The following is a 22524-nucleotide window of genomic DNA, read 5'->3' on the forward strand; positions in this document are numbered from 1 at the left end:
CGCGGAAGGGGAGGGGGGTGGAGCGCAACGGTTCTAACGGCCATAACGGTCGCAACGGCCGGAGGCGGCGCCTTCCCGCCACGCGCCCTCAGAGCCGCCCCCCGCGCGCCGCCGCCCCCCCCCCCGCGCGCTCCACGTCGGCCAGCCGCGACCCGGAAGCGCTCCCAGGCGGACCCGCCCCCCCCAGCCGCTCGCCGCCGCCCGACCCCGGAAGCAGTCGCGGCAGCCCCGCCCCCCCCCCGCTCAGTGCTGACGGCGCCTCGGCCCGGCTCGCCATGGCTCCCAAGGGCGGCCCCGGCGGGCGGCAGCAGTCCGAGGAGGACCTGCTCCTCCAGGACTTCAGCCGCAACCTCTCGGCCAAGTCCTCCGCCCTCTTCTTCGGCAACGCCTTCATCGTCTCCGCCATCCCCATCTGTGAGCGGCGGGGGCCCTGGGGGGAGCGGGGGGGTCTGAGAGGGGGCGACAGGCCCTGGGGGGGGGGCAGGAGACAGAGTCTGAGTGGGGGTGACAGGCCCTGAGGGGTCTGGGGGGGAGGCGCCGGGCCCTGAAGGGACCGAGGGGCCTGAGGGGAAGCAACAGGCCTTTGGGGGGGAGTGGGAGACAGACCCTGAGGGGGAGTGACAGGCCCTGAGGGGACTGAGGTGGGGCCTGGGGGGGGCCTCTGTGGGTAGTGGAGGGGGAGCCCCTGAGGGGAGCGACAGGCCCTGAGAGAGGGGAGGGGGCAGCCCCTGACAGAAGCGACAGCCTGTGAGGTGGAGCAGGAGAAAGTCCGTCTGTCCCCCCTAAGAGAAGCGGGGAGAGCCTGAGGAGAGCAGCGGTCCCCACAGCCCAGAAAAGGGCCGCCCCCAGGCTCCTCGCTCACTGCCGGTGGTCGGACGCCCCTCCAGGCACACTGCCGACGTGGCGGGACGGGGGCGCGGAGGCCTCCATCGCAGCCCAGGGCGTCTGCGCTGTTGGGGCTTGCCTTGCTCTGCGCCCTGCTGGCCTTGAGCAGGACCCATGCAGCGTTAGGTGGGCTGGCTCTGTACCGTGTAAGGTCCAGCTTTGAGGTTGGCCCTGCCTGGAGCAGGGCGTTGGGTGGCGTAAGGAGGAATGAGCTGCAGACCAAATGTCGATGTGCCAGCACCAACTCTGCGTACAGTCAACCGGCAATCTTTAGGCTATGCTCTTTTGGTGCTTCTGAGTTGAGTTTGAGATAATCTCATAAAGCTCACATAAATGAAAAGTGTAGCACATTTCTCTTTCTGAAGGCATTTTGTAATGCAGTCGGGAGACACCCAGATGACTTTGCAGGAACTGGCTTTGGTCCAGCAGAGCTGGTACTGAATTAGAGCTAATAAGCTAAGCAGGACTCCTGTGGAGACATTTTGCTTGAAGAGAGAAATTGCTTTTAATGTTTTTTTATTTTTCTTTTTAGGGCTTTATTGGAGGATATGGCATATGGATCTTGTTCAGTCTGCAGTCCTGTATAGCGTAATGACCCTCATCAGTACCTATCTAGTAGCTTTTGCCTATAAGAACGTCAAGTTTGTTCTCAAGCACAAGTAAGTTTGCTGACCGTTTGAAGCACGACTTAAAGAAACTAACGAAAACAGCGTTTACAAAAATTTCTGATGAGTAAAACTATCTGAAATAGTACAGTGAAGAACTACTTTGTTTTATATAGAAGTTGAAAGAGAGAAGCCGTTTTGTCCTGCATCTTGCTGTCTTTTGATATTCCATTGTATTAGTTCCTGAATTGCTTTAACTCATGACAATATAAATAACGAAGCGTGAGCTTTGAAATTGTAATGGGAAAGTTATAACTCAAACATTAAACGATCCGTTTTACTTTCTGAGCGCACTTCTCTTGAGACCGTGACAACAGTTTAAGAGGCAGCACAATTAAAAGTGAAATATCCTGCTTTTGAAAGAGTCTCTTCAGCAAGATAATTGGCTGCCAATTTGAAACTGTTTGTGCTCAGCATGGACAGAGCAATTACTGGCTTTTCTTCAAACCGTTGCCTTGAGATCGTTAAAAACAGAGTCAGAGGAGGGCATTTGGGTCAGGTATTTGACAGACTTCTTTATTTGGTGTCAGTATCTCTTTTATAATTGGTTTCTGTCGTCTTTCTTGTAGTTATAGAATCAACTAGTCTTGTTGATTAGGCGTACAATGAAATAGCAAGACTACCCATATTTTCAGTGGCTATTGCCAGCAGCTACATTTGACTATATTTTTAGTAATTTGACTATTACTAACTGTCCTTTGGTAAATCTGTTCACTATCTTGGCTGTTTTATTCTTCACTATAAATACAGCTTACTATAATCCAATTTTTCTTTCTTTTTTTTAAACTTTAACATAAATGGTGTTTCTTACAGAGTAGCCCAGAAAAGGGAAGATGCGGTTTCCAAAGAAGTTACTCGCAAGCTTTCTGAGGCAGACAACAGAAAGATGTCTCGTAAGGAGAAGGATGAAAGGTAATCCTCTTTCTTTTCCTTCTTTCTTTCTTTTGCTTGTAATGTCGCTTGGTATCTTCCAGGCTGTGGATAGGATTTTAGAGACAGTCTCTTTGTCTGTTTTGTCTATATGTTCCAGTAAGAAGAAGCTGTACTATCAGCTCTTTGTTCATCTACAAAGCTTTTTTGAGGTGAGTTATCAATGAAAGGTCTCAGACTTTGAAACCTTTATCAAAAAGGGCTCATAAGGCAACCACTCTGTCCTTGAACCACAAAGCAAAACACCTTTTCATACAGTTCTTCTAATAAGTGTCCGAAGAGCAAGCATCATAGCTGTCTTCAGAAATGACAAAAGTTCCTTTTCTTAAGGACAGGCTGGTGCAGAGGTTTCAGAATTTGCAATGTATTTTGTGTAGTGGAGTGCAAGTTCCTTCACGACAGCATTTCCATATACTGCCAGGCTGTATTGCTAGTCAGTACTTGTCACTCCTAATGGTTATAGCTGGCAAAATTGAGTATGCAACCTGTATGCCAGGCTGTCTAACAGATACAAAGTCACAAAAAGAAGTGTTATTTATAGAGGGTTAAGTTTGGCTTGCATGATGGTAAAACAAACACAAGACAGTTAAATATGCAAGTGCATAGCGTATAAGGTTTTATCTCTAGCTAATGAGCTGGCTGGTAGTTGTTGCTGTGCCCGTCTTTTAGAAGTTGGCTATGACAAGAGCAGCAGTGTGTGGCTTACTACACTTTATTAGGTGTCAGTCTCCTCATAACGCTGTGTGTGTCAGCCTATACATTACATTAGAAATGCGTGAAATAACGTCTCTACTTGTACGCAGAATTCTGTGGAAGAAAAATGAAGTTGCAGATTATGAAGCAACAACTTTTTCCATCTTTTACAACAATACCCTCTTTCTGGTCTTGGTCATCATTGCTTCGTTCTTTGTGTTGAAGAACTTCAACCCAACTGTGTATCCTTTATTGCCGCAATTGAAAAACCAAAGTCATATTCCTATTTATTGTCAGTTGTAGCATGTTTGCAATCTGGGTTGTGAGATTACTCTGTAGATATATGCAGTTCATTGTAGTGCCTCCACTTGGAAACACTTGAACATACAAGTGGAGACTACCAAAAAAATCTCCAAATCACAAATGATTTGTTATCATCTGACACTAGATGTTTTAAGGGTATCACCTGGACAATCTACAGAAATTCTTATGGCTCTGCCATTTCAAATGTAATGGCTTGTACAGTAAGGAGGCCGTTCAGTCGTACAGAAACACGGCATTTAGTGCGAGTTGCCACACGCTGTTACTTTACAGAATTGTTTAGTTTCAGGAAGTTCACAAGAAAATTACTTCTTTTACTTAAGTAAATAAATGCTGACAATAAGTGCTGCCTATGTTAATGAAAGATCTGCTGTATTTAACAGTATTTATAACTTCTTTTAAATGAACAGACTGAACTTTATAGGTATCTTAAGTGCACTCGTAACTTTAGCATCTTGCTAATAGCTTGAAATACAGCTTAGAATCAAGGCTATGGTGTTGCAATGCCGATTTTAAAGCTCCTATAGAATTTATAGAGAAAACTCCCTCAATCCATTTTTGTTCAAACATCCTCTGCTAAATGTTTTGGGCAAAATAAGGTTGGTTGTTGTACCTTAAAAGTTTATATCCTTAACCTTTTCCCTACAGAAACTATATTCTTTCTATAAGTGCTTCATCGGGACTGATTGCCTTGCTGTCTACAGGATCCAAGTAGACAAAAGAAAAACCCCAAAATAGCAGTTTATTTCTGTGGGAGGGTTCAATTTTCTTTACAAAAGTTTAAGGGTGGAATAGGACTACTTTTTTATAACGTGACTGCTTGAGGGTTTGAAAAGAAAACGCGTGAATTATATTTACTTTTGGTATCTTTACAAGGTATTATTCAATAATTGAATGCATCAAATTTGTTACTTAGCAAAGAAAGAAGATGGCATGCGAGCAGTTACCAAACATAGCTCTTCGGAAGCACTTCACAGGTGTGGTGGTACTGCAGACCATCTGACAAGCCAAGCAGACCATAACGGAGCGTTACACAACGGCACAGAACAGCTCTGCTCAAAGCCTCTAACAGAATTTAGTGACCGTTACAAGAGCCTAACTCATTGATCATAAAAGAGTGACAATCCACCATTTATCATTGTAACTTGAAAAGTTTTATTAAAAAGGAGGCTTTTCTGTCAATTAATTCTTTGTGTTTCCATTCTGAATTTCTGAAAATGCGGATTTTCATGGGCAGGTTGTGTGTGTGTAGGTTTGTCAGCTCATAAAAGAGGAGTCCTCTTAAGTCAGCATATGTACTATTTTCCTGGAAATACTCCTTATTCTTAAACAGGGACAGAAGCTAAACAGTGTCCTAGGAAAATGGTTTGGTATTGGTTTGAAAATAGTTGTAGTTTTGGGGGTTTGGTTGGTTGGATTTTTTTTTTTTTTTCCATTCCTTTCTGAAGCCTTAAATCAAAAAAACAGCCAGGTCTCCAGGCACAGCCTAACTAATAGGCAAGTCATTTTAGCTTTTTTTTTTTTTTTTTAACAGGTTTGTTGGACAATCCTTTTACTTTTTTTTATGCTATCAGTGAAGCAGACGATCCACCTGTTAAATGACAAATTGTACTAGTGTTAATATAGCTGTATTATAAAAGTTATTCATATTGCTATTACAGACCTGGCATCCTAAACAAGAAGGAAAGAGCCTATAATCAGATTTAAAGTAAGAATTACTATGCTAATCTTGATATTCTAATAAAGACTCATCTTTATGTAAAATACAGTAAAACAAAGATTGAACAGGTTGCAGTCTTGAAGTGCCCTAGAAATGCCTCTCTCCTGCCTTCACGTATGCTGCTGAGCTTGTAAACTCTCCCATAACAAGTTGAAATGATGTTCACTATACTAGGTAGAGTCAGATGACTTTTTGACTTGATTAGTTTCCTGGTTTGACTTGTATCAGTGGTGTGTCCTAGGGCTAGGACACGAGCGGCACAAATGTGGGCTGGATTCAAATGACCTTGTGACCACAGCAGGAAAGAGTATCAGAAATATAGTTCTTTGCCTTTCTGAGGTGTTCAGCATCCATGTGAATTTGAAGTGTTCTGTTTTGATAATGCTCTATTAAACAGAATTTTCTTACTAAGCCATTGCTGAGGGCAAAAGAGTAAGAAAACGACACCTGCTTGAGGCATTGAAATACCCCTATTTGTCAGCATTTGCCAAAGCCTGATCAAGACTTTTCCACTGTTCTCAATGTTAATCCTAAATTACAGGCAGCAGTAATGTTAATTCTGACAAATATAGTACGTACATTACCCAGTGCCTGTGGACTATTACAATATTTCTCTCTTTAGCATCTTTTGGGGATTGGGATTTGGATTTTTTTTCCCACCAATCTCCAATTCCAGTGGGTAATTTGCTTCCCAGTAAAGGTAATACTATTAATTTGTTTACAACATGAAAATTCCATTGGGTTTGGTACACTTCAGAGCTGCCAGTGAAAATTATTCTTCTGTTCAGTCATTTAACGCTCTTCAAATTATCTTGATTATTCTCCCTCAGTATAGGTGGGTTTTTCTTTATTGCTTCTGCTTGCTTATTATCTATTAAAACAATATTTTCCATATTACTGCTGCTTGCCTTGCATAATTGTAATTCCCTTGGCCTATACAGGATCTAATTTGTATGTATTAATGTTTTTTTTTAAACCAGCTATGAGGGTTTTTAAGTTATCAATAAAAAATTCAATACTACAGACATTAGACTGTGGTACACAGGACTGTATAAGCTTAAATATGACACTAGATATAAATATTTAGCATGCATAAAACAATTCTAACAAACTTGCAATCAAAGTAGCATCAAATTCACCATTCTGTAAGCAACTGGACTTGAAGGTTGCTGTTTTGCTGGTCACTGTTGATTCCCTTCCCTCTTCCCCCAGCTTTTTCCAAAACTACACAGTAGGTAAAGTAAGACACATAAATGTACAACGCTGATGCTCATTTTACATGTCAGTGTTTGTAGAGATGAAGACTAGCATACCAGAAATTTTAGAATGCAGCAGGTATTTTTCAGGAAATCTGCCATCTGCAGAAAGTAAATCGAAGCAGCCCTTTCTTCTGCTATTACTGTCAGTTCACTGAGTCTTTTATTAACAGCTTTTCATCTTACCTTAGGTTTTTTTTTTTTTTGTATTGACAGTTACCAAGGCTTGGATCATATTATCTGCCAGAATTTTTTTGGAGAGGAAATGTTGCAGGATTGACAGCCTGAAACAAAAGGTGTTTGGGGGTGGGTTTTTTGGTTTTTTGTTGTTTGTTTTTGTTTTTTTGTTTTTGAACGAAGGGCAAGTCTCTTCTGTGGACTGCTCCACAAAAAAGTGATTTTTGTAATCCCCACTACCAGATGCATCCAGTTTCATAAGTATGATGCTGAAAGTTAGCCTAAAGCTAGGTTGATGCTTAGCATCCCATTATCCTCTGACTTTTAGCTTTTCCTCTGAGTAAGAGACAATGCCATCTCCTTTTAAATAAAAAAAATGGGGATTAATATAATATTTATAATAATACACTGTTGGATTCCCATATAGATGAGAAAGGGGAAAAGAGGACACTAAATTGTTCCTTTTCTCACCTCTGGGGATAAAAGTCTGTTACAGGGAAAATAATTCACTCAGTAACTGTATAAAGCCAAAGCCCGTGTGCTGCACATGAGGAAGGTTGTTTTTTTTTTTTTTAATGCTTTGGATAGTCAATTTTCATCTAGAAAATACAAAGTACTGCAGTGTTAAGATATGTGGCCCACAGCAGTGAAAGTAATTAATGCCTAGGAGGTGAAAAGCACTGCAGTGCCTGTCTCCACCTCTGCTGCCGGTGACTAACCAGCCCAGGGTCGTTTCGGAGAGGCTGGTTGCTGAAACGCAGTGGGATTCCTGTGAATTGTCTTGAGGGCATTCCCATTATATAACATTTTTGTCTGAAATTAACGTATGATTGGCGTCAGTCTTAGTAGACTAACTTTAAAAATACCTTCTCTGAGATGTGCAGCACACAGCAAAATCAGACCTTCCATCCACAGCTGTGTCCCACGTTTGCGGCCAGGTGTCCTTTCCCCTCGTCCTACACGGGTACAGTTAAAGATTAACGTTTTGCTGTGGAATGGTATATATTCATTTTCAACGTAATTCGCACTAAACTGGCACTATACTTTTTAACCAGTGTGCATATTTCCTTTTCATAAACAGTAACACTCTCAGTAATAGGGCTCTAAGTATAAAGTCAGGTGCACAAAATGCTTTTATTGTGTCCAAGCAGAAGTCAAAGAAGTCGGATTGCAGTTCCTGATATACAGCAACTAAGTTCATTTACACATACCATAGCTCATTGGATTAAATACAGGAAAAGAAAAAACAAATTAAGTGTTAGTATCTGCTCGTGCGGCACAGAAGTGCTGTACACACTTTGCAGATATCATGAAGTTAAGGGAAATAGAATACAAGGGGCCTACAAATACTGTACATAGCTGTACCCTTTAGGAAGTATGATTATTCAATACAAGTGTGAAATATTTACTGAAATCATGGGTGCATTTTACAAAGCAAAGTCATGGTAAAACATAACATGGTTCTTAAAATGGGCAAATTAATGCTGACCATCAACGCCTTAGAGGGATGAAACACTCACAAAAAAAAAAATTACTAGTTTAAGATGTAGCTTAAAAATACTATGTGTTTACTTATGCCTGATTCCAGAACAAGTTAAAGCAAACGTAGCCCTCCACCAAAATACATACCTGATTTTTTTCTGGTATTTTTCAGCAGCTATGAATTATATATATTTATAAGTATCTATATCCTTAGAAGCTCACGAATAGTGACACTTGCAATAGCTATGTCTACAAGCAGGCAAAAGTAGAGGCAGATTTCTGTCAATTGCAAAAACCTATCATGGATTCATTGGTTTAAGTCTATGTAGAACTAGAATTTTGCAAACAGCAGTTGGTTTCATTAGCCTGCCATGCCTGTTTGGGTTCTCACCCTGCTCTTCCGACTGGTACCCAGAACTACTTCTTTGGCGCGCTCCACAGCTGGAATAATTGGTATAGTCAGGAGTTGAGCTAGATGATTTCTAACTCATTTTCTGATGCAAGTCCCTTATTCAATTTCAAACTAAATCTAAAGCCTGTATTCAGCATAAAAAAAGCAAATGGAAAATTTGAACTTGCCCATTCTATCTGTTAATCTAACTGAAGAAACTTTATGGTTGAAATTTCCCAAACGTGGATTTATTAAAACCTTAAGTTGTATCTGGCTTTGTTCCCTGAAAAAATATATCTGTACATCCTTCTTTAATTACCAAGTACCTAAAGGTTATAAATTATTTTTTGCTTTGCATATGTTTTTCACAGCACAAGCATGAGGTGCTAAGAGTAAAGTAAAAATTAACGATTTCAGTTGAAGGTAAGAAAATACAAGATCATTCTCGGTTGTAAGAGAGATCAACTGTGCTTTTAAATTCCACTGCAGATTGGTAGCAACAGCACACATCTCGAAGGATCCAGTAACAGTAGACACTGAGCAGCAAGCTGCTGAATGATTCTCACGACCGGATATTAATTCGGTACTGTACTATGTGTACAGAGCACTATTTTAAACCATGCAGTCCAGGTAAGTCATGCATTGCATTATGATCTGTAGTCCTTCTTGCTGTAGGGCTTATTTCCCAGAATATTATCTATTTCATTTACGATATGTGATGTCATCTTTGGAAGAACCTAGGAGTAGCAGAAAACCCACGTTTAATTGCGTTTCCATTTAAAAAAATAGTCACAGATTTTTTCCAATTTTAAACCTAGATTTACCTAATAATGTTTCCTCTGTGTGTGTGGGGGGGGGGGGGGGGGGGTGCTTGTTTTTGACAAATATTTAAACATGTATCTAATATCTTTTTCTCCTAAGGGAAAATTATTGTAGTATCTTGTGAAGAATCACTGTATAAGGACAACGTTACTCAAGTCACTGGGAAGAAAGCTGGCGGCAGGAACATCAGAGGAAACTTCTTTGTGAAAAGCAAGCGAGAACAGTTAAAGTCAGTGCATACGACATGGGATCTGTGCTTTTTTTAGGGACTGTTGTTGAAGACGGCACAGAACGTACCGTAAGATGTCCTGGGAGCAGGTCGTTCGCTTGTTCAAGTCCGCTTTTGATCAGTATTAGACCAACGCGTTCAACCTCTTGCTGCTGAACGCGGCTACAACCGCCACAGCTGGCTGGGAGTCATGGGGAAGCGCGGGAGGTTTGCCCAGTTATATCAAGCCTACATTAAGCGCGTGAGGACACTAGTTTCAAGGTTTTCTGATGCTACCTTGAAATAACTCCAAAGCGAGTAAAGCAGTAGCTGATGTACACCGACGCTTAACTTCAGTTACCGCTACTGTAACGCGCAGCCCCTGCAGGTACTTGCCTGAATGGCTCCCAGGTTCTCGATCAGCTGCTCGGGGTTGGAGGAGCCCAGGAGGACAGAGCTGACGCCCTCGTTTCTCAGGCACCACGCTGCGGGTGGAGGCACGAGCGGGTTAGCGACATGGGGCTCGCTACAGCGCGTTACTACACATACTTTCTCTAGGAATGGCAAACATTGCAAACTTCAAAATAAGATGGAAAAAAAACCCTCCTTTTTATGTACAGCTTTTCAATCTCTTGATCCTTAGCCCCCTCCCTTTAATTTTTGTATACCTGGAGAGACCCCTGCAGAGTAAAGGTACTGCCACTGGCATAGACCTGCTGTCTTTAAGGTTTTTCCCCAGACTCCTCTCATGAAGTCCAAGAACTGGTAAACCGTAGGTTGAGAATAATTACTACAGAAAAACCTGTCCACCAAGGAATTCTTTTTCTAATATTTGTCCAAGTTTATCTCTATTTGAAAATAGCAGCATTTTTGGAAGCTGCCATTTTGCAGGTCACTTGAGTCATTTCTAATCCTATGTAACAGGATAATTATGTGTCACGTTGATATTTCCTTTTTCCATTTTTAAATGTGCTCTTTCAGCTCATTGGATTGTTCTGCTGGCAGAATGAAAATTAGTAATGCTCGATTTACCACATCTGCATCCTTTATCATTTTCTGTTCTTTTCTTCTTCCTGATCTGCTTCCTCCATCAGCCACATAATTGAGGACGGCTCCATCGAGGGAAGGCATGCCCCTAATATTTTCTCACCTCCCCCCCCCCCCTTCCTGCTTATGACGCACGCTGCTTTGATGGGATGAGCAGCAAAGCAAGCAGTCGTCCTGATGGGAACGCACCACGGGTTGACTCTCGCGAGCGAGTCGTGAGAAGGCACCAATGCAGCTCGCGTCTTAACCGTCGCTTGCTCCCGCGGTGCGTCTCAGCCCTGGCTCCGAGCGCAGCGCAGAGCGGACCGTTACGGTCCCCGCCTCGGAAACCAGAGCCGGCGGCGGTGGCAGCTGGCCACAGCAGCTCCGGCGTCGATTTAAGTAAGTTCCAACTTTACTGCTCTGCCCAACATCGCATTTGGGTGAGGGTAACGGACCGGGGATTTCCTTAAAAGCGTTGCGTGACCTTTTAAGTTGGCGTTTGCTCATTCTGTAGCGGGTTTTGTTTTGTTCTTCTCCTGCCTTTCTGGAAACGCGTGAGCCCGCTCGTAAGGCAGCGCTGCGTTTCACAGCCCCAGGCTCCCCCGGCTCTGGCATTTTGTTCCAGAGCTCCCGAAAGCAGGTAATCGCTTGACTTGATTTGTCGATTTAAGTAAAAAATACATATATAGATATGCACGTACCTGGCTGCCCCTTGCCCTACGTGAAACACGACGCGTCATCCCCGCGCTGCGTTACCGTTTGCAAAACCATCGCTGGTGCTTAAGCGATCCGGCCACCGATGAAGTCCCTGCTTCTTTACAGGTTCGCGCAAGATTTGGTTTGCGCTGGTCTTTCCAGAAGCCAGAAGGCACAACATTGTTGTCGTCGTTTCACAGTATTTCCCCCTTTCACTGTTAACACGTGAGCTCAACCACGCGTTACTGACGGCAGCGAAGCGCAAAGGCACCGTGAGACCCGCAGCGTTTTCGCCAGTACTCACCGACGGCGAGCTGAGGTAGTGTGCACCCAAGACGCTCGGCGATGGGGGACAGGTCTTTCAGCTTCACTTGCTGCTTTCTTCCTTCCTCGCTTACAATTTTTTCTTTTAACCACTGGTAGCACTAGAAAGCAATCACAGTGCAACCAGCTGTAAGTCTTCATCTTCCAAAACAGAAGCTTTAGGGCAATTACTACCATCTCTTAAAAAAATTATATCCAACCCAGGAGTTAATTGAGCCTGAACAACCCGGCGACTTGCTGCCTGGAGCAACTATGACAGGGAAAAATACGTCTCCTTTAAGGCTCTCCGTTTGTATTTGTTTGGCTTATGCACCTGAAGGACTTGCACTACAATCCGGAACTTCCCCAGTTTTACTGTTGGACCACTGGATCCAATCCCAGAATGGAAAAAAGGGAGATATTAGTTATCCCGAGAAGATTTTGACTGAAAAAAATAAATTGTGAGAGAACATCTGATCAGGTTCAAGATTTCGTATTAACATTCAAGACTGGAAAATTAATTAGAAGCAGCTGAGATTTTCCTTCTCCCAGCTCCACATGTGATTACTTGATTCTGATTCAGTCTCATCCACTTAATTTGGACCCCTCCGAAATGCTGCCGCCTTAGAGAGTTTATGGCTAGCTGCTTTTGTAAATGCTTTGTTCTGTTAAAAAATTATCATAATAATTCAATAGCACATTTACAACCTTTGTAAGCAAGCCAGCGTAGACTGCCTCCTTCCTACTTAAAAATCTCAACAAATCAGCGGAAAGGTGTTCTCCTTCTCTAAGATTTAAATCCAGTTATTCAAAGGACAAGCGATGAAGAAGGACCATAATTTCTGAAGGCTGCAAGAAACAAGCCGACCTGCCTGCATGCCCGCCCGCGGGAGTTATATCCTGTCCCAGTCGTCTGGCTCTTGTGGCCTTTGCCCGTGAGCTGGTACACAGACAGAAACATCAAGTGGGATTTTTTTTTCCCCCCCTAAAACCCTGACGTTTTAATGCTCTGCCGTTTTTCAAGCCACTAGATAACATGCCTGTCACGGGCACGATGAAGGTGCCACTGGGACGCGTCCGGGAGCACGGCCGAGACAAGCGCGCAAAAGCAGCGACGCGTTTCGCAGGCAGTTTTGATGCTCGTTTCACATACGCATACATATTTCGTGTATACATATTTACATACATCCATTCTTTCTTCTTTCAGTCTGTTCCCCGCCGCCAAAGCAAGCAGCCTTTGACTTAACGTTCAAAAAGATGCTACTGCTCTTCAGCTGTCTGAAAACTCACCTGATTTCATCTACCCTACTGTCACGCACACACTAACCCGAGACGGTGACCGGGGAGCAGGCACACCGCGCTGCAGAGCCTGCCGGGAAAGCCGGACCCTCCTGCGGGCTGCTGGTCCCAGCAAGGGGACGGCTGCGAGCGCGGGACGCCCGTCCAGCCGCAGCCCGCCCCTGAAGAACCGTGTTTCTGCAAAAACCGTGTTTCTGCAAAAACCGTGTTTCTGATTCCTGCCGCTCGCTCCACGTGGCTAAGCGGATGTTTGCGTGCGCGAGGCACCGCGGTCCAGCTTTGGTCCGGCGCTTGGTGGCCGAAGCATCCTGGCAAGGGGCCGCCGAGCCCGGCGGCGGCGGCGGGGCGGGAGCCTCCTGCGAGCCCGGGCGCCCGCAGGCGGTCGCCGGCGGAGCAGAGCCCCGCTATCCGCACGGCGGCACGCAGGCCGGCTATCGCTGGCCCTTGCCGAAGCGACACATCTGCTTCCCTGGAGCACGCGGGGGAAAAAAAAATACCTTCAGCGCAGCCCTGGAGCTCTCGGGGACGCCGTTTCCGTATTTCCCTGAGATGATGCCGCAGGCTAGCGGAGACCACGTCATCGCTCCGACCCCTGCGGCGAAAGCGGAGAAGGGGAGTTTAAGGAACTGGGAGAAATCAGCGTTGTATCAGAAGCAGGAGGTGGAGCAGAAGGAGCAAACAGCTGCTGCTTATTTCTGCTACCGCCGTCCGGGGCTGGGGCGCCCGGTCCGGTCGGGGGTGCCGAAAGCATCTCCCTGGAGGACGCCGGGCGGCCCACGCTGTGTTTCCCCGAGGCGGGGGCCAGCTCTCCTGCTCCTCGCCCGTCCCGCGGGGCTAAAAGCGGCCCTTGCCCTCCGCCCCGAACGCGCCGGTGGAGCCCGTTCCTCCTCCGGCTCGGCGGACAGGCGCCTGCCTCCCCCGCGCCGGCGCGGCAGGGCCTTGCGCCTCGTGCCCCAGCTCCGTGCGCTCCTCGTTCCTCCTTGGAAAAAAAAAAACGACAGAAACGACCTCGGACTTTTTTTTTTTTTTTTTTTTTTAACCTATTTTGTGGTACAGTTCCGGCAGCTGAACCTCCACTTTCTCGCGCTGGAAGAGGTGGTACTCGGCCTGCTCGCACACCGGCGGGATCATGTTGAACTGCCTCGCTACCGAGTAGGCTTCCTGCAGGGCGGGAAGCAGCGTTAACCAGAAGGACGAAACCGGGCGGCGCGCGCGGGTCTCCTCGAGCCGTACGCTTTAGGGAGGCCCCCCGCGCCCCCCGGCTGCCTTCCCCTTCCTCCTCCTCCTCCCGGTCCTGCCCCGCAGCCGGTGGCTGCCCCGTGCCGCGGGCCGGCCCGCCTCCGCCTCACCATGATCTCCATGGCGCTCCAGCGCGAGGTCCCCCAGTACATCGCCATGCCTTGGTTGATCACGTGCGTCATCGCTCGCACGATTTCTGAGGGGAAAAAGGGGGGGGAAGAGGGAAAAAGCGGGGGGGGAAGAGGGAAAAAGGGGGGGGAAGAGGGAAAAAGCGGGGGGAAGAGGGAAAAAGGGGGGGGAAGAGGGAAAAAGGGGGGGAAGAGGGAAAAAGGAGGGCGGAAGAGGGAAAAAGGGGGGGAAGAGGGAAAAAGGGGGGGGAAGAGGGAAAAAGGGGAGGGAAGAGGGAAAAAGGGGGGGAAGAGGGAAAAAGCGGGGGGAAGAGGGAAAAAGCGGGGGGAAGAGGGAAAAAGGGGAGGGAAGAGGGAAAAAGCAGGGGGAAGAGGGAAAAAGGGGGGGGAAGAGGGAAAAAGGGGGGGAAGAGGGAAAAAGGGGAGGGAAGAGGGAAAAAGCGGGGGGAAGAGGGAAAAAGGGGGGGAAGAGGGAAAAAGGGGGGGAAGAGGGAAAAAGGGGGGGAAGAGGGAAAAAGGGGAGGGAAGAGGGAAAAAGGGGGGGGAAGAGGGAAAAAGGGGGGGAAGAGGGAAAAAGGGGGGGGAAGAGGGAAAAAGGGGGGGAAGAGGGAAAAAGGGGGGGGAAGAGGGAAAAAGGGGGGGAAGAGGGAAAAAGGGGGGGAAGAGGGAAAAAGGGGGGGGAAGAGGGAAAAAGGAGGGCGGAAGAGGGAAAAAGGGGGGGGAAGAGGGAAAAAGGGGGGGAAGAGGGAAAAAGGGGGGGGAAGAGGGAAAAAGCAGGGGGAAGAGGGAAAAAGCAGGGGGAAGAGGGAAAAAGGGGGGGAAGAGGGAAAAAGCAGGGGGAAGAGGGAAAAAGGGGGGGAAGAGGGAAAAAGCAGGGGGAAGAGGGAAAAAGCGGGGGGAAGAGGGAAAAAGGGGGGGGAAGAGGGAAAAAGGGGGGGGAAGAGGGAAAAAGGGGGGGAAGAGGGAAAAAGGGGGGGAAGAGGGAAAAAGGGGGGGGAAGAGGGAAAAAGGGGAGGGAAGAGGGAAAAAGGGGGGAAGAGGGGAAAAGCGGGGGGAAGAGGGGAAAAGGGGGGGAAGAGGGGAAAAGGGGGGGAAGAGGGGAAAAGGGGGGGAAGAGGGAAAAAGCGGGGGGAAGAGGGAAAAAGGGGGGGGAAGAGGGAAAAAGGGGGGGAAGAGGGAAAAAGGGGAGGGAAGAGGGAAAAAGGGGGGGAAGAGGGAAAAAGGGGGGGAAGAGGGAAAAAGCAGGGGGAAGAGGGAAAAAGGGGGGGGAAGAGGGAAAAAGCGGGGGGAAGAGGGAAAAAGGGGGGGGAAGAGGGAAAAAGGGGAGGGAAGAGGGAAAAAGGGGAGGGAAGAGGGAAAAAGGGGGGGAAGAGGGAAAAAGCGGGGGGAAGAGGGAAAAAGCGGGGGGAAGAGGGAAAAAGGGGGGGAAGAGGGAAAAAGCGGGGGGAAGAGGGAAAAAGGGGGGGAAGAGGGAAAAAGGGGGGGAAGAGGGAAAAAGCAGGGGGAAGAGGGGAAAAGGGGGGGGAAGAGGGAAAAAGCGGGGGGGAAGAGGGAAAAAGGGGGGGGAAGAGGGAAAAAGGGGAGGGAAGAGGGAAAAAGGGGGGGAAGAGGGGAAAAGCGGGGGGAAGAGGGGAAAAGGGGGGGAAGAGGGAAAAAGGGGGGGGAAAGAGGGAAAAAGGGGGGGAAGAGGGAAAAAGGGGGGGGAAGAGGGAAAAAGGGGGGGGAAGAGGGAAAAAGCGGGGGGAAGAGGGAAAAAGCAGGGGGAAGAGGGAAAAAGCGGGGGGAAGAGGGAAAAAGGGGGGGGAAGAGGGAAAAAAGCGGGGGGAAGAGGGAAAAAGCAGGGGGAAGAGGGAAAAAAGCATGAGAGCTCCACAGAGGCTGATTTTTCAGCCCAGGATTCTCCCAGAGGCAGCTGTAAATGCCCATATATACATATATATGTATGTATATATTTTTACATATACGTGTAGATATTTTCGTACGTACACACATACACAGCCCCTACATAGACATACCCCCCGCGGGCTGCCCAATTGCATTGAAGGCCCTACGGCCGCCGGGCGCGCCACAGCGTTTCGGGGCGCTCAGTCGCTCGGGCGGCCACGGGAAGGCGTCGGCAGCGGAAACGCTTTATCCCGCAGCTCTTCACCCAGCGCTTTTGCCGCCGGCTCACGCTAACGCTCCTAAAATTTGACACCAGAGGGCAGCGCAGCCGAAAAATAAGCGCAATCTTCAAGTTAAGCCAAAAAAGCCAAAATCCGGGCCACCGGCTGCTGGTGCAACGGGTGGCAAACGAGCCGAAGCCGCTGTTTCGGCGCTGCTGCCCGTCGCCCTCCCGCGAGGAGGCACCCGGGGCCCCCCGCGCCCCCGCCAAAACCCAACCAAACCCCACGCCTCCTTGGCTTGAAATAAGCGGGCTAAATCCCAGCTTTGGGAATCAAGGGGATGCACGCGCACACGTCGCTTTTTGTGAAAAAGGGGGGGGGGGAGGAACCCGTTGTCCCTGGCCCGCGGCTGCCGGGGGGTCAACGTGGCACGCGTGCACTAGATGCGTTTGCCGCATCTCGCACGCTTGCGCCAGCCGGGCGCTCGCCTGGGCCGCCCGGCGCCCGCGCAGCCTCCTGCCCTTTCCTCCCTTATCTTTTTCCCTTTCCTCCCTTATCTTTGCCCCCCCCCCCCCGGGGGGGACACGTTTGCCAGGAATCGCCGACACGGAAATAGCCTTAAGAAAATGGCGCGGTAAGCCTGATGGATGACGACAGCCCTTCTAACAGCGAGGCGCGCAAACGGAGAGAAAGGAGCCGAGTGGGATCCGCGACGCGCAGGACGACAGCGCTCGGCCACCCGTCGCCGGCAGAGCGCGAGGTCGCCGGCGCCGAGCCGTGTTCGGGCCCTTCCTTTCCCCGAGGACGCCGCAGCGAGCCGGCCGCCCCTTGCCCCTACGGGACGAGATCCCGGGGAGGCGGCGTTACCCTCGCGTGGGGCTCCTTCACTTTCTCTCTGTCCAAGAGGAAGAGCTGCTTACGCTGGGAAACGCTTTGCTGGTATTTTGGCTTGACCCCCGCCCCCGTCTCCCTTGAAGGACGGGGTCCAAAGGCCGGAGCTGTGGGGGCAGAGGGGTGCTTCCAAGCCGGGCAAAGCCCTACCGTACTGCCTTTCTAAGCCCTCCTGTCCTTGGGCACCCGCTGGCGCGGGAAAGCGTCCAGTGCTGCAGCCGCCGGCTTGCTCCTCGCCCGCCCGAGCGCGCTCGGAGGGGGCCGCGCGGCCGCTCCTCCCCGCCACGGCCCTCTGCTGCTGCACCCGCCTTTGGGAAGCCGTACAGGCAGCTTGTCGTCTTCCTCCCCGTCGTCTTCCTCCTCTGCCTTTGGGACAAGGTCGTTTTCATCTCTCGCACCTCCACGCCTTTCAAGGAGACCTGAAGCCAGCGCAGAATATGCACACACACGCACGTATATACATATGCATGTATATATTCTTGCAAAGCACTCATGCGGTGCCCACGCAGCAGAGCAAGGGAGGAGAGTGGGAGTAATTTGCACCAACATCCAAAGCTGCTCAGCTCCACTGGAGTCTCCGGCTCCTTCTCGGGGTGTTTCTCAGGTGGCCAAATGCCGCTCTCAGGATTTCACTCTGCGCTTGCGGCTTTTACAGAGTCAGGGTCCTTCTCCGACGGACATCGTACCTTGAAGCTCGCTGCCCCTACGAGCAGCACGGCGAGCAAACCCACTCCGTAGCGAACAAAACGGAGATGAACCCTGAGATGCAGCCACTGCAGATGGGAAAAAGACCTCGCTAGGGGCTAATAGACGAGTTCTCTCTACTCCTCCTTCCTTTCGCGATATACCCGGTGCAGGCGAGGCAAGATGCGCGTTCCCGACCTCTGCCCGGCGCGCACATCCCCAGCCGTGCCAGCTCCTGCAGGCCGCGCGTCTCTCTTCTTTCCGTTTCACTTAGGCAGCTGGTCTTGCGCCGCAACGTGGGTCGTCAGCCGCCGCGTGGAGACGGCGGAAACGCCAGCAGCTCCTCGTTCGACGGGGCGCCAGCCCAGAAACATGCCCAGGAGGATCTCCAGGTAGCCGGCACGGACCGCCGGCCGCCCCAACCCGCGCTCGCGCCCCGGCGCGACCTCCCGCCGCCCTTAACGGCGCCGCCGCGGGAAGCTCCCGGTGCCGCCGTGGGGACGGACGGACGGACGGACGGACGGACAGCCTTCAGCTGCCGCCCAGCAGCCCTGCTCCAAATTCAGACGCAAATTCATTTCGGAGCTATCTGAACGCATCAGGAGGAGGAAATAAAGCAACGAACTACATTAAAGCCACCCGGGGATGTATAGAAAACCTTCAATTTCCTTTTAAAAGATACGAATTCCTTCCATTTAAGTGTAAATATATAGGCCCCCGGGATATCGTGAAGGAGGTGTTGCATACCTAAGCTGCCCCGCCTGAATACTTCATTAAAAATTGTTTTTCGTTTTCCACCCGCGTAGGCATGAGCCCGTAGGCCCGGCTCAGCGGCACTAAACCTTTACTCGAGGCTGCGGCTGACCTTCCATGGGGGTGTTGCTGTCGGGCCGGTTTGCGAAGACGACGTCCACGTACTCCAGCTGCAGCCTCTGGAGCGAAGCCTTCAAACCTGCAAAGGGCCAAGAGGAGAGGGAAAACCGGGGCGGTCGGCGGCGGCCAGAGCCGGCTTCGGCGCAGGGCGGCCCAGGGCTGCCGAACCCCCCGCCGCTCGTGGTGTTGCACAGCCGCCCGCCCGCGCACACCCGCCCGCGCACACCCGCGCACACCCAGGACACGTCATTCTGCCTAGCGCCCTCCCAGCGGACTCGCCCGGGAACAAAGCGGGCTGACGAGCGCTGGCGAAGGGCGAGCCGGAAGAGAGCGGCTTGAAAACGCTCCCTGAATTCGGGGACGCAAAGCAGTCGCTTTCTGCGAAATGTTTCTATGGAAATGTTTGGAGCGTTTCTAGGGAAAATAGCTAACGCTGCCGTTTGCATTGTTTGCCACGTTTTTCTATGACGTTAGGCCAGCTGCTGCCAGTGTTTTTCTGTAATCTCCTGGAACGTGGCGGGGGCAGCGCGAAAGGGAAGCGGGTCCCTCGGCAGCCCGCAGCGGCCAGCCCCGGGTCTCGGGCGGACGCCAGCCCCCCGAAACCCTGCCCGCCGCTTCCTCCAGCGCTCACCGGACGCGGGGCGGGCATCACGCGCCCGAAGGCGTACAGGCGCGCCGGCCCCGTTAGCGCAAGCGGTGATCGCCGCGAGCAATTAGGGTTTATCGCATAAATCAAAGAGAAGACTCAACATCTCCGGTGCGTACAGCACAAAAAAAAAAAAAAAGAAATGAAAGGAAAATCATTTTTCATTATGGCAGTTATTTAAGGCGGGTGTTGTTTCTCTGGATTTCCAACCACAGCGTTGTCCTGGGGGCCCCTGCAGAGCGGCTCATACCCACATAGGCAGGTCCGTAGGTGTGAAAAGCCAACAGCGTGCGAGTCCGAAGGAGGACGAGGTGCACGCCTGCTAGACCCCAAGAGCTGGATGGGTGCAGCCGCGCGGGGCAACACGGCCGCGCACCAGGCAGCAGCATAATTCAGGAGGAAACGGGGCTGGGCGCGAAGAGCGAGCTGAAAGGACGTGTTAAAAAGGAGGAAAACAAAAAAAACCACACACAATTTGGGACGGTGCAACCCCCCCCCCGCGGCAGCGATGGGGAACCGGGCGCGGGAAGCGGCCGCTGGGCCAAATAGGCGACATTCGTGGGAATAGCGGCCAGGAGCGGGGCTGGGGGGGCGCTGGCACGGCCACAGCGCCCCGAGGCACCTACCTTCGATGATGTGCTTTCGGGAGAGGCCTCTTTCCGTCTCGGCCCTGCAAAGGGAAAAGGGGGGGGGGGAAGGGGGTTAAGCCCCCCCTCGCCCGATCGCGCAGCAACAGCCACGGGCAGCTTTCCACCCCCCAAAAAAAACGCACGCTCGCAAAGGCGCTGCAAAGGTTTCGCCCCCCCCAAAGCGTCCGACGTCGCGCCTGCCCCGACCGCGGCCGGCCGGCGAGGGACGGCACCCAGCCCGCCGTCGCCCGCCTTTCCTGCGCAAACCGGCTTTACGCGCAGCGCCCGACTTCATCCTTTTCCTTCGGGGCCCTTTAATTTCGTACGCGTTTCTGACATATCCCCCAGACTTTGAACCTGCCGCAAGGCGATGATGACACAGGAAAGCGAGACGGATACTATAAATCCACAGCACTAAGACGGGTGGCAGCGCCTTACTTATAGTCAGGCTCTGCTGGAGAAGCACAAAACGGTGGTGCATCTCTCGGCTTCAAACCAGCGTAAATAACTTGAGTGAAATGGGGGGGGGGGGGAAATCATTTCATCCATTTGCACAAAAGCTCTGATGAAGCCCTCCCGGACGATGGCTCGCAAAGCAGGAATGCCCTTCGGTTTTGCTTTTTTACTGCTCGTTCCGAGAGATCTGAAAAGCACTATTTTGTTCTGGGGCAAAAAAAAAAAAAAAAAAAAGAAAAAAGAAAAAAAAAACCCACGCACACGGCTATGAGACGCTATTTTAAAAGCGAAACTGGAGAAAGCTCTCTGCAGCCTTTAGGGAGGCGCTCCGACCGCGGCGGGTGCTCTGCCCTTACAACCGCGGGACAACTCTTCTTGAACCCACCCCAGCGCTGCTGCAACCACAAGAGGCTTTTCGGTCCGGGAACGGTCGCCCACCGGAGCCGCGGGCCAGACGGCTGTTTTTAACCTCGCCTTACAGAAGGCCCTGGGCCGGAGGGGTTTGCCGGAGCAGCACCCGGCTGCTTGCTCCCCCGGAGGCTGCCGCCGCCGCTCCCTCCGGCGCCCCTGTCCTAGGGCACCCGGGGCCAAAACGGGGAAAGGGGAACCGACCGCCACAGCGCCGCCGCGGTTTTAAACCGGGTTACGCGGCTGTGAAAGGGTAAAACCACGCGCCGGCGGGAACCAGTACGCCCGGTCACAGCACTTACTTTCCGCCCCAGTACAGTTTGGTTGTTATGACCAGGCTGGACCTCCTGCAGACGGGAAAGGAGAAGTATTATATTGCTTGGAAAAAGTCTAATTCTCCGGCCGCGTCGAGGTCAGGCGCAACCGCGGGGGACGGGCGCCAGCTGAGGCCGCTTCAAGTTAGGCGATGAACAGAAAACGCACGGTTGTCCCCTGTGGGGGGGGGGGTCCTCCGTCTCCCGAGCCATTAACCCGAGGCCACGGCCATCTCCCCTCCCGACACCAAAACGCGCCGGTTTCCCGCAAGGGTTGCCCAGGCGGCACCCAACACCGGCGCGGCGGGAGGCACCCGGGGCAAAACCGCGCAGACCCGGCGGCTGGACGCCGCCAGCCGAGCTGCGGGACGGCGAGACGCCAACCCGGCCCGCGCTGCCCCGGCCGGCCCTACCTCCAGCCCTTCTTCTTGAGGATGTTGCCCAGGATCACCTCAGCCCTGCGCAGAAGGAGAGGAGGAAACAACACCAAACCAAAACCCAGCTCAGCTGGGCGAGGGGAAAGGGCCGAGCCCCTTCGTTCCCGCCCGGCCCCTCGACGCCGACCCCGCCGCCCGCTCGCCTTCGCCCCGCCGGGGCCTCTCCCGCCCCGCGCGCCGCATTAATGGGCTTTTTTTTGCCCCTCATCATTATAAAACCCGGGGCCAGAAGCGCAGTGGCTGCAAACAATATCGGCATTACAAACTGGGGCTGAGCCCCGGCTCTGCGGGCAGCTCGCCCTCACCGGACGGGTATTTCCGGGGCAGCGCGCGCCCCTTTCCCGCGCTCCGAGGGCAGAGACGTGCCTCTCTGCCTCGCTGGCGGGATGCAACTGTGCACAACAGGGAGTGACGGCAACCGAAACCACGCAGCCAAACCCGCGGGAGGGCCCCACATCCCCCCCGGCGGGGCCGAGGTTCGCCGCGAAGGACGGCGGCCCCAAGGCAGCGCCCCGCGGGCACGGGGCCCCATCGACGGCGGGTGCTCACTTGCCAGCCGCGTACACCTCGGCCGTGTCGAAAAGGTTCACGCCGCTCTCGTAGGCGATCGTCATCAGCTGCTCGGCGACCTGTGAGAAGCAGATAGGAGAGGTGACGCTGCCAGTGGCTCCAGCGCCACAAGGCTGATCAGACACTGGGCTGCGAGGAGCTGTCAGCACACTTTCAGTCCACCAAAGCGTACTTGGATCATCCAGAAGCTCACATTCACCCCAAGAGCACTTCTGGTCCACCAAAGCCTACTTGGGTCATCCAGAAGCTCACATCCACCCCAAGAGC

At 51.2% G+C, this 22524-nt stretch overlaps 2 protein-coding genes across 2 annotated transcripts in view; one reads left to right on the forward strand and one right to left on the reverse strand.

The window, feature by feature from the left end:
• The first annotated feature begins 195 nt into the window (after positions 1-195).
• SSR3 (signal sequence receptor subunit 3) lies at positions 196-4680 on the forward strand. Its single transcript, XM_068954932.1, has 5 exons — positions 196-414; positions 1418-1544; positions 2364-2462; positions 3284-3415; positions 4143-4680. Exons 1-5 carry the CDS (start codon positions 276-278, stop codon positions 4207-4209), a joined length of 564 nt encoding a protein of 187 aa, XP_068811033.1. The 5' UTR covers positions 196-275; the 3' UTR covers positions 4210-4680.
• Positions 4681-7762: 3082 nt separating this feature from the next.
• The window catches only part of KCNAB1 (potassium voltage-gated channel subfamily A regulatory beta subunit 1), a 31858-nt gene continuing 17096 nt past the window's right edge, over positions 7763-22524 (reverse strand). Inside the window, exons 4-14 of the mRNA XM_068954931.1 lie at positions 22237-22316; positions 21664-21708; positions 21239-21283; positions 20070-20113; positions 18790-18876; positions 14227-14312; positions 13918-14038; positions 13375-13469; positions 11580-11700; positions 9947-10035; positions 7763-9257 (exon numbers count right to left, since the gene is read on the reverse strand). Coding sequence (XP_068811032.1) covers positions 9168-9257; positions 9947-10035; positions 11580-11700; positions 13375-13469; positions 13918-14038; positions 14227-14312; positions 18790-18876; positions 20070-20113; positions 21239-21283; positions 21664-21708; positions 22237-22316 — 903 coding nt within the window. The 3' untranslated portion in view covers positions 7763-9167. The remainder of the gene's footprint in view (positions 9258-9946; positions 10036-11579; positions 11701-13374; positions 13470-13917; positions 14039-14226; positions 14313-18789; positions 18877-20069; positions 20114-21238; positions 21284-21663; positions 21709-22236; positions 22317-22524) is intronic.

Source organism: Struthio camelus, chromosome 9 (assembly GCF_040807025.1).
Source record: "Struthio camelus isolate bStrCam1 chromosome 9, bStrCam1.hap1, whole genome shotgun sequence".
NCBI classification, from domain to species: domain Eukaryota; kingdom Metazoa; phylum Chordata; class Aves; order Struthioniformes; family Struthionidae; genus Struthio; species Struthio camelus.